General features: G+C 38.8%; 1 protein-coding gene across 2 annotated transcripts in view; it reads left to right on the top strand.

The window, feature by feature from the left end:
• The window catches only part of mcph1 (microcephalin 1), a 50,343-nt gene extending 38,903 nt beyond the window's left edge, over positions 1-11,440 (top strand). For both annotated transcript variants that reach the window (XM_012877984.3, XM_021324173.2), the window contains exons 14-15: positions 10,616-10,853; positions 10,948-11,440. In XM_012877984.3, the coding sequence (XP_012733438.2) occupies positions 10,616-10,853; positions 10,948-11,000 (291 nt within the window). In that variant the 3' untranslated portion in view covers positions 11,001-11,440. The remainder of the gene's footprint in view (positions 1-10,615; positions 10,854-10,947) is intronic.
• Positions 11,441-13,969: the final 2,529 nt, after the last annotated feature.

Raw genomic sequence — 13,969 nt, 5'->3', positions numbered from 1 at the left:
CCTGGTTTTCTTAAACTAGTTCTGCTTTGGAGGCCAAACAATAAAAATAAAACATCAGTTTGTTTGTTTGATAGAGAGACGTCCTCAAAGATGACATCCTGTGCTTTTAAAGGAAGTTTTTCTTGCATAGAATAAGCCCTTCCAAATTTGACAAGTCTGCAGCCAGAAATAACATATTGGGAAGTTTTATATGTTAGCTTTATGTTTGTGGACATGTTTCAAAAAGCTTTTAGTTTTGAAGACAGAATGGTCTTTTTTGTCTCTGATGTGCTGAAATTCAATGCCCTGTAAATCAAATGCAGCATTACAAGGCTGCCTCCCAGAAATATGTCCTTGTAAGTTGCTTTATTACCTGTTGGAATGACTATCTTGAAAGACACTTGTGAAAAGTCTTCGTCCCACTGCAGTGTTGTCTGAAGCAAAAACTGTTTTTAGTTTATCATCATGCATAAATGCCTGTGCGTTGTTTTTGATGAATGCCTACATTAGCTCAACTTAACCACCTTTCAGTGTCCGCTATACGGCATAAATCATTCTCTGACAGGAAAGCTTCGGACTGGCTCTCTGCAGAATTGTAGGAAGTACGCTGATGTAATCCCGACTGTATGAGGGAAATGCAACATATTTAAGGCACATTACTAAAGAGGAAGGACTTGTCGTCATTTTAAAAACACCAACTTTTTTCAGGTGTGCTGGCTGAGTCACATAGGCCGTTCGGTTGCGTCTCCGTTTGTTTTAAGGTTACTGACAGCACAAGGGAGGCGGTGAACAGCGACAGTAATTCATTTTAATAGCATTGCCTCTAGGGGCTATTCATTCAGTGAATTTATCACTGAGCCACATCCTATGCATACCACACGCCAGACTGTTTCCTAATGCTGTGAGCATGGGGAACATCTGCTGAACTGTCAAGCAAACACCGCGTTTCCCTATATGTTGGATGTCAAGATCCATTTATTGTTCCATAGTTACAAGGCAGGCTGTCTGCATTGCTCTGGCTGCACGCTGACTCATTGTTTCCAGCAAGATTAATGTTGGCGTAATATATGGCAGCAGACGTATCGATCGGTCTGCCGAGGTAAGAATGTGGAGTTTTCAATGTGATTTTGGGACCGCAGAGAACCCGAAGACAGTTTGGATATTTTTCACTAAAATTCGTTAAGTTGCAATTCTGATAGCCGTAACAATCATGCAGATAATTGGGAGTTTTAATGAGTGCTTGGACTCATTGTTTACCCTCAGTGGTATGAACTGGCGTATTTGAGTTGCCTCTGGGTCAATGGGGCCTCTTCGCCATGTTAATGCTTTTCTTTTTCCAGAAACAAAATGATGTCATCCACCAAGGGACATTTCACACTCACCGTGCGCTAACTCACCCCCGGCGGGGGGGGACGTTCGTACCCAAGTTGACAATCAATGATTTAATCATTTTATGTATCCTGCTCAGTCTACTGTAAAGGAACTAGGTTATAGGGCTCCAGTAGATACTATCTACTAGAAGGAGTTATTGGGTCAATGCTACTGAGATCCTTTAGCTGTTGACTTGTTCCAGATATTTTTTACCCTTGTAATCTGTGTGTTTTTGTATCGGCACCTTCAGCATTTTCAGGACACCATAGCTATGACTTGTGCTCTTTATAGGTCTTATTGTTTTAAAATATTTAACTTTGTTAAAACTAGTAATGAATGGGGCATACTTTTAAATAAGTGAAACACCTCGTTCTCTTTGAAGGCTAAATATATCCTTTTATTTTCAGCTAGCAACACCATTCATGCACATATTCAAGATATGGTGATATTAGCAAATAGCTAAACTTTATATAAAACCATAGTTTTGATCAAATAAAAGTTTTTTACCTTTTTTATTGCTAAGCTGAGGTCTGGCGTAACACAACAAATCCTCCCTACTGCCATACCTTCCTTTTGGTATTTGGTAATTTGTTTATTGAATTGATTTAAAATGTAGGAAAAGATATTGTCTTTATCATATTGTGACTTTCAAATAAAAGTGTTTTGAGAAGTACCGGTACATGCCTCAGAAACAAGAAAGCCCCATCCTCCTCTTTATGAAACCCCTTGTAAAAATCAGTTCCGGTTTTTCAAGTAGGACACAATGGATCATTACCTTTGAACTCACCGCTATGTCCACATTTCTGAAAGCAAGACCATAAAACCTACATTCCTCAAGCACTTGTGCAACCAATTGTCTCAAAATCTTTATGGTAGGGCTCACACGGTTTTAAGGATGCATAGCCACATTATTTTACCTCTTTTTTAAATGTATACGTCAGAAACTCACTCATGTTGCATACAAAGTTTTTATGAAAGATTATCACGTCCTGTTGTCATATTAGTTATTATTTTGCTGCTTTATGCTTTGTTTTTGCTCAGTTTGTTGGTAAATAAAGCCCTTCCTGTTTATTTATAATATCAATGGAAGTACAATACTGCGCATGTGCAGGGAAGTGAAACAGCTAATGGCTATTAGCATCTCCCAGCGAACTGTGAGTAAACATCCTTATTAATACTGCAATAATAGTAATAGCAACGCTCTTCTTAGCCTCTACAGTCTTAAGTACAAACAACAATATAGATAGATTGATTGGTATTTACCTTGATGCTGTGTCCCTGTTTCCGTTTATGAATGGGAATTTTCTTCTTGATGTTCTGATATGAGGTTCTTTGAGTTGCTGTAGATTGGTTTATTTAAAGGTATATAGCCATGTAACATGCTTATAAAAAATACCAAAAACGTTTGATCATGATAAAATAAGGTTATATACACCAAGCCTCCATCTTGATAGTGTTTTGATTGTCCTTTTTGAGCCGAAAAATAATTCCCTCTCTGGCACGATGAAGAAATCAGAGAGGAAAACAGACGTAGCGCCATCTAGCAACAGTATTGCAGAACTATCATAATGCCGGTTTGCTTAATTTATAAATCAATTGTAGATAATGCCGGACCAAGCCTGACCCCCTGTAATGCCTCGCAATAAAGTTGCAGCTCGGTGTGATCAAAGACCAACGATCTACAGCAACTTTAAGAGCCTTATATCAGAACATTTAATGACGTCAATCAACTCTGTGTCCCATCTGAGCCTCGGCAGGTTTAGCGTCTGCTTCAGTGAACATCTACGTTCATACTGTATTCCCGGCAACTTTCCAGTCTTTTCCCTCTTGGAATCTTTTTTTTATTTAGTTTTTTTTTTAGTTTTTTTTCACTGGATCTTGGACGTTTCTTCATTATTTCACTGCGAGATACTAATAGCCATTAGCCGGTTCTGTTTTAACTCCTGCTGCACATGCGCAAGTACGTACTTCCGTTAATATCATAAATAAACACAAAAGGCTTTATTTACTAACAAATTGAGCAAACAAAGCATAAAGCACTTTGCACTTTTAAACTAATAACGGCTTGTCTTTGAAAGCGTATCAGAGGGCTCAGGCTCAGTTCGCCGTTGTATACTAGTGATGTATTAGTCGCCATCTGGTTTTCTGATAGTTCTGCGGTACTGCCAGTAGATGGCGCCACGTCTGTTTATATCTGCTCATCACGCCTGATGAGGTGGTTATTTTTAGGCTCAAAAACACAACAAAATACTATCTGGATGGACACTTGGAGTATATAACCTTAATTTTATCATAATCAACTGGAATTTGGTCTTTTTGGTATACACATATAACGTGGCTATATGCCTTTTAAGGGTTTCTGTTTTTTTTTTAAGCTCCTTCAAATAATTTGAATCAATTCAACTTATAACATTCTTACAGCAGTTGCACAGGGAAATCAATTATTTGGGGTGTGAAGTGCCTCTTAGATTTAAAGAGACAGCACCAAAATTAGTTGGTCTCAGACGCATCGCAGAACAAGGGTAAAGGAGGGGCTTTTGGGGCAACAATAACAAAGAATTCAGAACAAAGCATTGCAGTTCTACTTTATATAGACTTCAACTGAATGATTTCATTATGTAAAGGAAGGTAATAAAGAGCATGATATGTCCCCTTTAAATTATGACATTATTAACTAGAGAACCAAAGACCAAAACCAAAATAAATGGAAATGGGAATTCTCATTGAAATCAATTAAATATTCTTGACTACTTTTTATAACAAGCTCCATAATTCATAAAACAAACTCCGTCCGTTTGACTAATTTACTGCCAGCTGCAAAATAATGCTTCAAAATCCCATTTTAGGCTAACAGCTCGCCAGCAAACAGCAGAAGGATACCTAAGGTAATTACTTAAGAAAACAGTGGATCCTTTTGCTGCCATTAAAACAAAAACAGAGTTAAATGAAAGTCAGTATTATCAGACATAGTATGGCTGAAAGTGAAAAACTTTCCACATGAATAATCTTACTCAATTATTCTCTTCTATTACTGCTTAACATAAAAAAATTCTATAGCTTTCTAACAGAATTATTAATAGTTTGTAAAGCAATTATTGAAATGCTGTGCCTGCTACATTAATTAAACTAGAATATATTGTCTTAAACTGAACCCTAAAGGGTTTAAAACTGATTAAAGTGTCATCTTTTGACAGCATAATCACATACTCTGCCTGTCCCACTTAGTTCTCCCTGTTCTGACTAATAACTCCGGCTGTAATTAAACGCAGTCACTGAAAGTAAGGATGTGGGTAGCGGGCCCACTGGGTTTGGCTTGGGGGTCACTCGGGATATGGATTGTTTTGGTTAGTCCCACGGTTACTTGGTCAGACGGGAATCTGTTGAGTCTTTCAGGCCGATCAAAGCCTTGAGGTCTTTGTTGCAGTTTCTGTGGCTTGATGGACCCATTGTCCTGCTGTGTGGAGACCACCATCGCCAGGGAGTGCTGTTTCCATGGGGGGGTTGGTGGTACAGGTCAAAGTAGCATCCACATGAATACAAGCACCAAGGATTTTCCTGCTGCCACTGCATTGTGATACATTCCCTTGTTTTTAAATAGAGCTTTTATTTAATATGCCAGTATTTCTGTTGCCTCTTTTTTAATATAATTAGGAACTTTAGTACATGACAAATGAAGTGCCGTTTTAACATTCCGCATAATTCACAAATTAATGCAACTAGAAGCCAGTTATAAAATGAAATTTATGCAAATTTAAACTCCCTTTAAATACAGCACAGCCAGTAAATGTCACTGAGAGAGTGCTGTAATGGTGTGTTTGATTAAAGTAATTGTTAACCGGTGTTCAAGCTTTGATGGTCATTCATACAAAAACAAGATTGGATTCCTGCAAAGGTTGAACCACTTTTAAATTCACATCAGCCGCTTTGTTGGAAACATAATGAAATTATCTAATGTCTATTTAATCTTTTTTTTAATATTTATATATATATATATATATATATATATATATATTATTATTATATTACACCTGAAGACCTTTCAAATGTCTCAGTAGTCCCTGATTTCTTGACATAGGGTAAAACCTGTGTGTGCACTGGCCATATCAAAACTCTTTCACCTTTTTTCCAGGTATTTGACTGAGAATGGTGCAGATTGTCCCCTTCAGTTTGCTAAGAGACCCTCGTCAAATATGGAGTGGGCCTTTCTGAGAGCTAAGCTTGTCACTCAGCAAGCCTGAAAACAAACAGACCTGCAGAGAGCTCCTATTTAGTCTAGCAGGCCTGTTCTTTAGAACAGGCCTGCAGAAACTCAACGGAGCTAACCTGTGTTATTAGTGCTAAAAGTGCTAAATTGTCTCTATTCATTCTATACATGCTGAGGTTTATGCTTTAAACCTACAACTGTGGTGTTCTGCTTTGCCTGTGAAGTTATGGATGAGGTGTGTGCATGTGTGTGTGCTTGAAAAAGCTTTTGGTGTAGCTCCAGCAGCCACCTTCAGGCTAGTGGGAGAACTTCAGCATTAAAATGGCTCTAATGAAGCTGCCCTGACTTACAAATCTGGTTCTTCAACATCAAAGTGGGAAATCTACTGGCATAAATTGCTACTTAAGCTTGAGATAAAGGTTTTAGTTTAATGAAATGTAAGTATTTGTGACCACACAATTGTATTCTACACTGCTGTAGTATAATTAAGCACAAGGCTATTGGTGTTCTAGTTACTTATTTACAATTTAAGGTTATCCAAACATATTTGGCTCTATTTTTAAATAAAAAATAATTGCCTCTCTTTTTAATCATGAATTAACACTGATTAACCATGCTTTTCGTTCAATTTTATTAGCTAGACCCCGGACCGATTACTGTCAGACCCGTAGAATCAAGAAATTGCTTTCAACAATAATTAGTAAGAAACTGGGCTAAAATTTACTCAATATTATTTTTGGCTGACAATAAGATTTTTTTTTGACGATCTGAAGCCTTTAAGTGTGACATACAGGTAAAAACTGAAGAAATCTGCAGGGGCCAAATACATATTGACAGCATTGTTAACTATTATGAAATTAAAGATTAGTATAATCCGCTTTTGAAAGAGTCGCAAGAAGACTCACTCTAACAGTTTGAATATTTAATTTTGTCTTGGGAAAACTACAAAGTAAGACAATACTTGAAAGTTATTTGTTTATTTGCGAAGTGTTCCAATACATTGTTTCAAACAAAGGTTATTTCATATATTAGTGAACAATAAACCCAACATTAGAAGTTAGCTGGCTCCCTTTGCCTGAGTGCTACATCTCTTGTGCCTTGCTGGCCACCTACCTCTGTGTGGGGGCGGATGGCTACCCTATAGGGGGACACCTTGTGTCAGTCTGCCTGGGACTGCGGCGGCCTGGTGGGGCCGGGTCCTCTTGCCCGTTGCTGCTCTTGGGTTCTGTGTGTTTTCTATTCTATTCTCGCCACTGTTACATCTGGGTACCTCCTGGTGATAAACTCACTCACAAACACACACACACTCAACACATATAATCCAAAAGGGTGAAGGTCATACAAACACTGGTTGCTATTACATTAATATGACCTGCCTACCGCATTTTTCGGACTATAAGGCGCACTTAAAATCCTTAAATCTTCTCAAAATTGATGGTGCGCCTTTTATATGATTAAAGTTGTGCTTACTGACCGATTCTATGTGGTACAATACGCTCAAGAATCTGTTAAAATGTGTAAGTATAACTTTGGTTAGCAACGAAGCTGCTCCGCTCAATGGATATTCGGAGCATTATGGTACACTGTGTCACTACCTGATCGGACCCCTGAGCTGTCTATAAGACTGCCTGACTGTAATGTCGAAACTAGAAGTGCATTCATGTAGGCAATAGTACGCTCGACTGTGAACGGTAAAACGTCCGTGGAGAGTCAGTGTGGAGTCCGCCAAGCTCACAGTACGCCCGAGTATGTGGGAGCCTTTAGGCAGCCCGCAAAAATAATTAATTATAGTTAATTCAATATAAAAGTTACGTTTATTTTGGCCTTATGTTAGAAAGAGGGCAGTGTAGTCCAATGGGGTACCGCGCGCGAGCTATATTTAGAAACGTAACGTCACGATGACGTCACATCACGTGTTACGCAGTGGGGCAAACTCCGGAAAGCCGCCGTTGTTTTGCTGTAAAAGAGACGTGCGTTAGCCTAGGTTTTACTCGGTAAACGACTGCTTTTTCCAAATCTAAGACCATGGTTTTTAAACATTGTTGCTATGGAACGTGCAACAGCGACTCGAGTTACGCTGATCGGCCACATATGAAGGATGTTTTCTTCAAGACTGCCAAGGAGAAATGTGTGCGCTGGGACCGGGGCGGTCGGCCTACACAACAGTTCAACCCGGAAAAAGTTACCAAATTCAAGTACATATGTAGCAAGCATTTTGTCGGAGGAAAGGGCCCAACCGAAGAACATCCTGACCCAATTCCAGCGACATCAAGTCATGGTAAGAGTATTTTGGTGGCCGACATGTTAATAAAGTAGCGCCTGCTACCATGACAGCATATAGGCTATCATGGTAGCAGGCGCTAACATGATAGCCTGCTACCAGGATAGCTTGCTCAAAAACATTTCAAATGAGACAAACATTAAACATATACCCATTCCTGGACGGTGATTGCAAACAACAACAAAAAAAAACGGCCGACGCTGCCATGATCGCCGCGCAGGAAAAAAACAACAAAGCTTACCGTTCATCATCTCGGCCAGTTTTCCAGTCTTTTTAAGCCCTCGAACCTCAAGCCATCGTTTGAGCTGAAGGTTGGTGTGTTCTTCGACAGTGCGACCAGTAAACCGTGTGCCTGGGACATCGTCTTGGGAAAGTTTAACGGCTGTAAAGTCGGTCATATCGCTGGTTCTGTTGCGCTTGTAATAGCTGGGTTATCCGTGCGTTCTCTCCTGTATGCCCTACCTAAGCGGCAAAAGGGGCGTTGCTCTTGAGACGGTGACGTCACGTGCGCGGTACCGCATTAGTTCTTAGCTTATTTCTTGTGTTTCCTATGAATGTCTTTAATGTTTTTCATTCATGTACATCACTTTGAATGACTTATTACTGAAAAGTCCTATATAAATAGACATACCTTATCTTACTCTGTCCTCCCGACAGAGACGGATATCTTTCTCTCTCAGGAGAGATCTGTGTATGTGAAGGGCCGGAGTGATATTACACACTTGGGATGAATATTTAGTGTGCCTTATAATCCGGTGTGCCTTATGGTCCGAAAATACGGTAATGGCTTTAGTTAACAATGTATAATGTAAAGAAAATGTAAAAAAAATACCTTTAATCATACAAATAACTTTAAACAGGAATGAGAAGAATATTCTATTATTTATGTGTGACCAGTCATTTTATTTTCTATGTAAGCACAAATAACAGAGTGGGTTTACAAGCTTGGGGGTTCGTGGGTATGGGGGGGGGGGGGTCGAGGTACCGCAGGTGGTGCTTTGACCCCCACGTTGAAGACCTCTGTAGTCGATGATTTGGTCTTAGAGGTACTTCCCTGGCTGCTTGATTCTGATTTTGTTGGAGTAATGCAGTCGAATGTAAATCACGAGCACCAATGTATTGCACTGAAAACATTTTCAAATGTCAGTCTGTAAAGTACAGCGACAAATAGTAGAACAGATTATGGTTTGATTAACTAAGCCCATTTAATGAACTGTGTGGAGTCTCTGGTGTTTCATATTTTGTATTCACCACAGAATATGACTTGGCTTGGTGCTGTGAATAAGATTTACCTCTCACTGTTTCACTCTCCTGGGACGTGCATTCGCATACTTGCAGCTGAGCGCAAACATTTTTGCTAATTTTTCTAGTAAAGTGAGGACTTGGATTAAAAGTAGGAACCTCTTTTTGGTCCTCACATTCTTTTCTGGGCTAAGGGTTAGATTTAGCACTAAGGTGTCAATAAGGTTTAGGTTAATGTTACATTTTTGTAAATGTATAAAACATTTAAATATAACAGTTAGAGAAGTATTCACACCTTTTGATCTGACACCCAAAATCAAGCTCATGTCCATCTGATTTCCTCTGAACATCCCTTAGATGCTTCTGCAAATTCATGGGAATCCCTGGCTATTGTAAATAAAGTTTGTTACTCATGCTGTGAAATGGAGCACACTTCTCAGTAAAAGATCAACCAGCTGAAAATGCATTTCAGAACTGAAACCAACTGAGGAAATTAAAGGACCTACAGTGGATCTCCAAGGCTGAATTGTGTCAAGGCACAGTTTTGTTGAACAATTCAAAAGTGGCAGCACTGAATGTCCCCGAGGAGCGCTGTGGTCTCGTATTATATGGAAGTGAGAATATTCTGGAACCGTTGGGACTCTTTGTTTCAGGAATAAAAATCAAAACAATCTTATGTTATTCAATATTGGCTCCTTCTTTAAGGAAAACTATATATTTAATGAGTCTTGTCTTCAGAACAAGGATTTCCATAGTTGGCTAAGCCCTGCCGTCTGTAACTGTTTTTAAAATATTTACACTGTACTGTAGGCATTGGAGTTTGTTAATCTAGGAGTAAAAAGACTTGAGTCACATACAAAGAAAAGCCAAAATAGGATGACAAAATTATATTTACCTTGTTAAAGTTCTAAAGAAGGTTAAATATAAGCTTTTAAGCAGGTTTGGAAGTTTAATTTTTCAAATTTAATGTAGATCCCAAAGTTCAATAATGATGGTATTTAAGTGTTTAAAAGTTTTAAACTCATTGAAACTCGCAGAATCCCTTGTTTCTGAAGTGTAATAAAAAAACGAATAATCCGTACCTATAGTTATTCTAGATAAGCTGCAGAAAACTTGAGTCATCCTTGTTCTATTGCAGGGGTGTCCAAACTTTCTGCCATGGGGGCCATAATGTCAAGTTAAAAGGACTCAGGGGGCCACCAAATGTGGATTATAATCTTTTTTTAAAATCAATATTGCAACTATTTTTTGTCGAATAAGCTAAAACAATGTTTTAATGAAACAAGCAAAGTAGTCGGATTTTTGTATCTGCATCAACCACCTGAGGTGGCCAGCCAAATTTATTCTGTTTGTGAGTTGTGGTCAGGGGCCACACTTTGAACATCCCTATTCTAATGTCTAGGTTACCGTTAAAATCTACACCTAATAGTCCTGTGTGATCAGCAATATAAAGTTGTGTATCATCTGCATAACTGGAAATATGTAACTTTCATCACCAGGAGGATTGCATGTTTTAAATGTTTCTCTTTCTCTCCCAGATCTGCCGTCTCCAGAGGCACCTTTCTGCAGGGGAGCACCAGCAGGACCTGTTCCAAGACCAGCCAGCCATGTTTGTGTCGCAGCGCTCCCAGCCACCCACTCAGAGTCTGGTGGAGCTGATTGAGCTGTGTGGAGGCACGGCCTGCAAAACGGTTCGACAAGCAGGTATCTGCATAGGAAAGTACAGTGGCAGGAGGCCTGAGGGATGCAGAATCCTGTCTGAGCAGTGGGTTCTGGGTAAGACGGATTCTTTTTATGCCCGTGAAAAAAAGCAAAATTACTGTATCACAGTAGTAATGTGTTTTTCTCATTTTGTTTGGTTCTTTTTCAGATAGTATAACTAATCTGAAGATCCTGCCCTATGACGACTATGACTTGGAATGATGACCAGTTGTTTTGGGGTTTTGTTCAGTATTATTCATTTTGCTGAGCACTGACAGATTACACAGCTTGTGCTCAGCAAAACCAAGCCCTTCTCCTCTTTTCTTGTTTACTTTCATGATTTGTAAATGTATTCCTAAAGTTCATATAAATACAATCAAAAATGTGTTTTCCTTTCAAAAACTTTATGCCTATGGCAAACAGTTATCTGCATCATCATCCAGTCTAGTATTTCCTGTTACTGTGAAACCTGACAAACTGCCTCTGCAAGCTTTACGATGGTCCCTTACTGGTGTTTACGTGTTTACATTTTGGAGAAACCACTACAGAAGCTGTTTGGATATTACATGTGATTTTTAAAAAGACTTACTGAGCCAGTTCATCAGAAAACGTGGTAGAAATGTTTTGTCGTGTCATTTTTAATAAATAATTTTTTTAGGTGATGTTTGGGTTTTCATTTTCAAGCTTCCTTTAAAAAAATTTTTTTCATCAGTTATAATCGGTTCTGTTGCCCTCGGTCCATAGATTAATCTTTTGACTGCTCAGAAAAGTAACATATTGGAGTTAGAAACTTGATTTCTGTCTAATTGAAGTGACTAAATAGTGTTAGATGGAAAAATTATATACAGAATCAAGTTCAAGGACCCAAACAATCAACTATAAACCTAAAACTGATCAAATTGTGCGCTGGGAGACTTGATAAAACACAGCAGTTGAGGATCATCGTAGCCTAGGACAGTGTGTGCCTTCATCAAGGCAACCTTAAATGTTTATGCTTTGACTTCAGACACTGGACATTGTTATCTGCAGGACCCATCTTCCAAGGTCTTCTGATAAAGCGATGAGGTCAGCTTAACTTTTATTTTTACAAACAATTAACTTTTACATGCAACCAAATTCAGTCAGTCTGAAAAGAGTAGGTCACAATGCATGATAAAGAACAATAAAGCACCAGTTTGATGTGTGAATGTAGCAAAAATCTGGAAAGATGATTCACTGTAATCATGTCTCTTAACCTTTAAATGTACCAGATGTAAATAGTTCTGTGCATGTCAAAACCACAGAGTTATTCAAGCCAAGCCTTTGCTCCATGATCTAAGTTTGAAACGCTGTTTAGGTGAAATGCACTGATTCAAATGACAGAAAAATAAGTTTTAGTTGTTTTTTTTTCACCCCAGCCTTTCTAAAATTAAATATTTTCTCACCTCTAGATATTTTAAGTTACTTTTAAAGACATTGTGTTCTCCATATAGCCTGCTACAACACACAGCTATGCTCTCCAAACTTGAAGTCCAAATAATACCCCAGATGATCTGTCTCTTATGCACAATCATGGGGAATTTTATTGAGCTGTTAATTCAAATACTTTGGTTCTACAGGGAGCATTTAATCCTTATACCCCTCTGATAAAACTAGTCTGGGCAAGAAGGTTAATTTGCAGCCTGGACCTTTACACACGAAGGCACTGTAGAGAAGACAGTACTTCTGGAGGGAGCCTGGCTCCTTCTGTGTTTGTAGGAAGATGCTGCAGATCTTCTATAAGTCGGCTGGGGAGAGTGATCTCATCTGGCGTCATCTCTTGGTGTAGCAAAATCAGAGCAAACGACTTAAAGAAGACTGGCTCTGTTCTATCGACACTTCTAGAACCTCTGGAGATGATTTCACACGAAGGTTTCTTAATACAAATGTTAAATCCCGGATATCTGAACCATATCCAACAAAGATAATAATGTTCTATCTACCTTGGATTTTTTTTATTATTTAATTTAGTTTTCCCAAATATATGAGTTGTAGAGTCTTTTAAATATAACTTTTGCAAGGATCAATGTTGTTTTGGATATTGCTTCTTAAATTGTGACTTTTAGGAATGCCATCTTAAGGGGATGGATCAATATTTTTTAAAGTGAGGTTCTATTTAAAGGGCCTATATCATGCAAAATCTACCGTTTTGAGCTTTTGTCTGTTATGATGCTATTCATTCATCAAAATCATCCCCAAAGTTATATTTTTATTTGATTAATGACTGTGTCTGAGTAAATCTCTCTGAGCAGCAGCTCCTCCATGTCCTGGAAAACAAGTGACCATGACCGGTCTACGTAGAGCAGGCATTACCCTCCAGGAAGTACCTACTTTGACTGCGCTGCCACTGCCCAGTAAACAACACGCCCAGCGAGGGGCAATGTGAGGCAGAGAGGGATAATTTCTGCTCAAAGTTGAAAAGAAGTGCCTCTTTTAGCACCTAGTCTGCACAACGACCAGCAATTGCTCTTTTTTGATACCATGCTGCAGCGGCTGATGGCTCTAGAGCGACGTCATGAATTGGGCAGCACCCACTTGGGAAAAGTTGCCGTTGCAGTTTGAAGGCAAGTGTATTTCTTCCGGTTTGTAAAAATGGCACCAGAAAACAAATATTTCATAACAATTGAATACTCCGTAGTACCAAAGGCTATACTCTATCATATATATGCATATACATGACTTTGAAAGGCTTAAAAAGCATGATACAGAACATTTGAAAAGACACTTTTAGTAGAAAACTGTCTTTGTGTTTTCTGTGTTCTTTCTTGGATAAATCCAGATTAGTTGGATTTAGTTGAAAATGTAATCCCTCCCTCGCCGCCCTGGTGGGGCTACTGCATGTAAAATAGCCTATAGGTTAGTAAATTTCAATACTTTAGACGCAAACTTCCTAGCCGTCCTTTGAGCTTTTAGTTTCATCTTCTGGGAAATCTGGATTTATACTAATTTAAGATGCAAAGAAAGTTTCCTACTCAAGGTAAGAGGTACATTAACTAGAATAGAATATAAATACCTTTATTGTCCCACAATGGGGAAATTCAGGCACGACAGTGGCCAAACCATGTAAAGGGTTACACACTAGATTAAGTAATATGCCTGTGCAGGCAACCGGACCTTGGCTCAGTTTTTCTAAAAACCTTTCGACACCTATCCTGGAGTCTTTGTCAATTCTG

Source organism: Fundulus heteroclitus, chromosome 22, assembly GCF_011125445.2.
Source record: "Fundulus heteroclitus isolate FHET01 chromosome 22, MU-UCD_Fhet_4.1, whole genome shotgun sequence".
NCBI lineage: Eukaryota > Metazoa > Chordata > Actinopteri > Cyprinodontiformes > Fundulidae > Fundulus > Fundulus heteroclitus.
The sequence above is the reverse complement of the archived record's forward strand: the minus strand, read 5'-3'. Positions and strand labels throughout refer to the sequence as shown.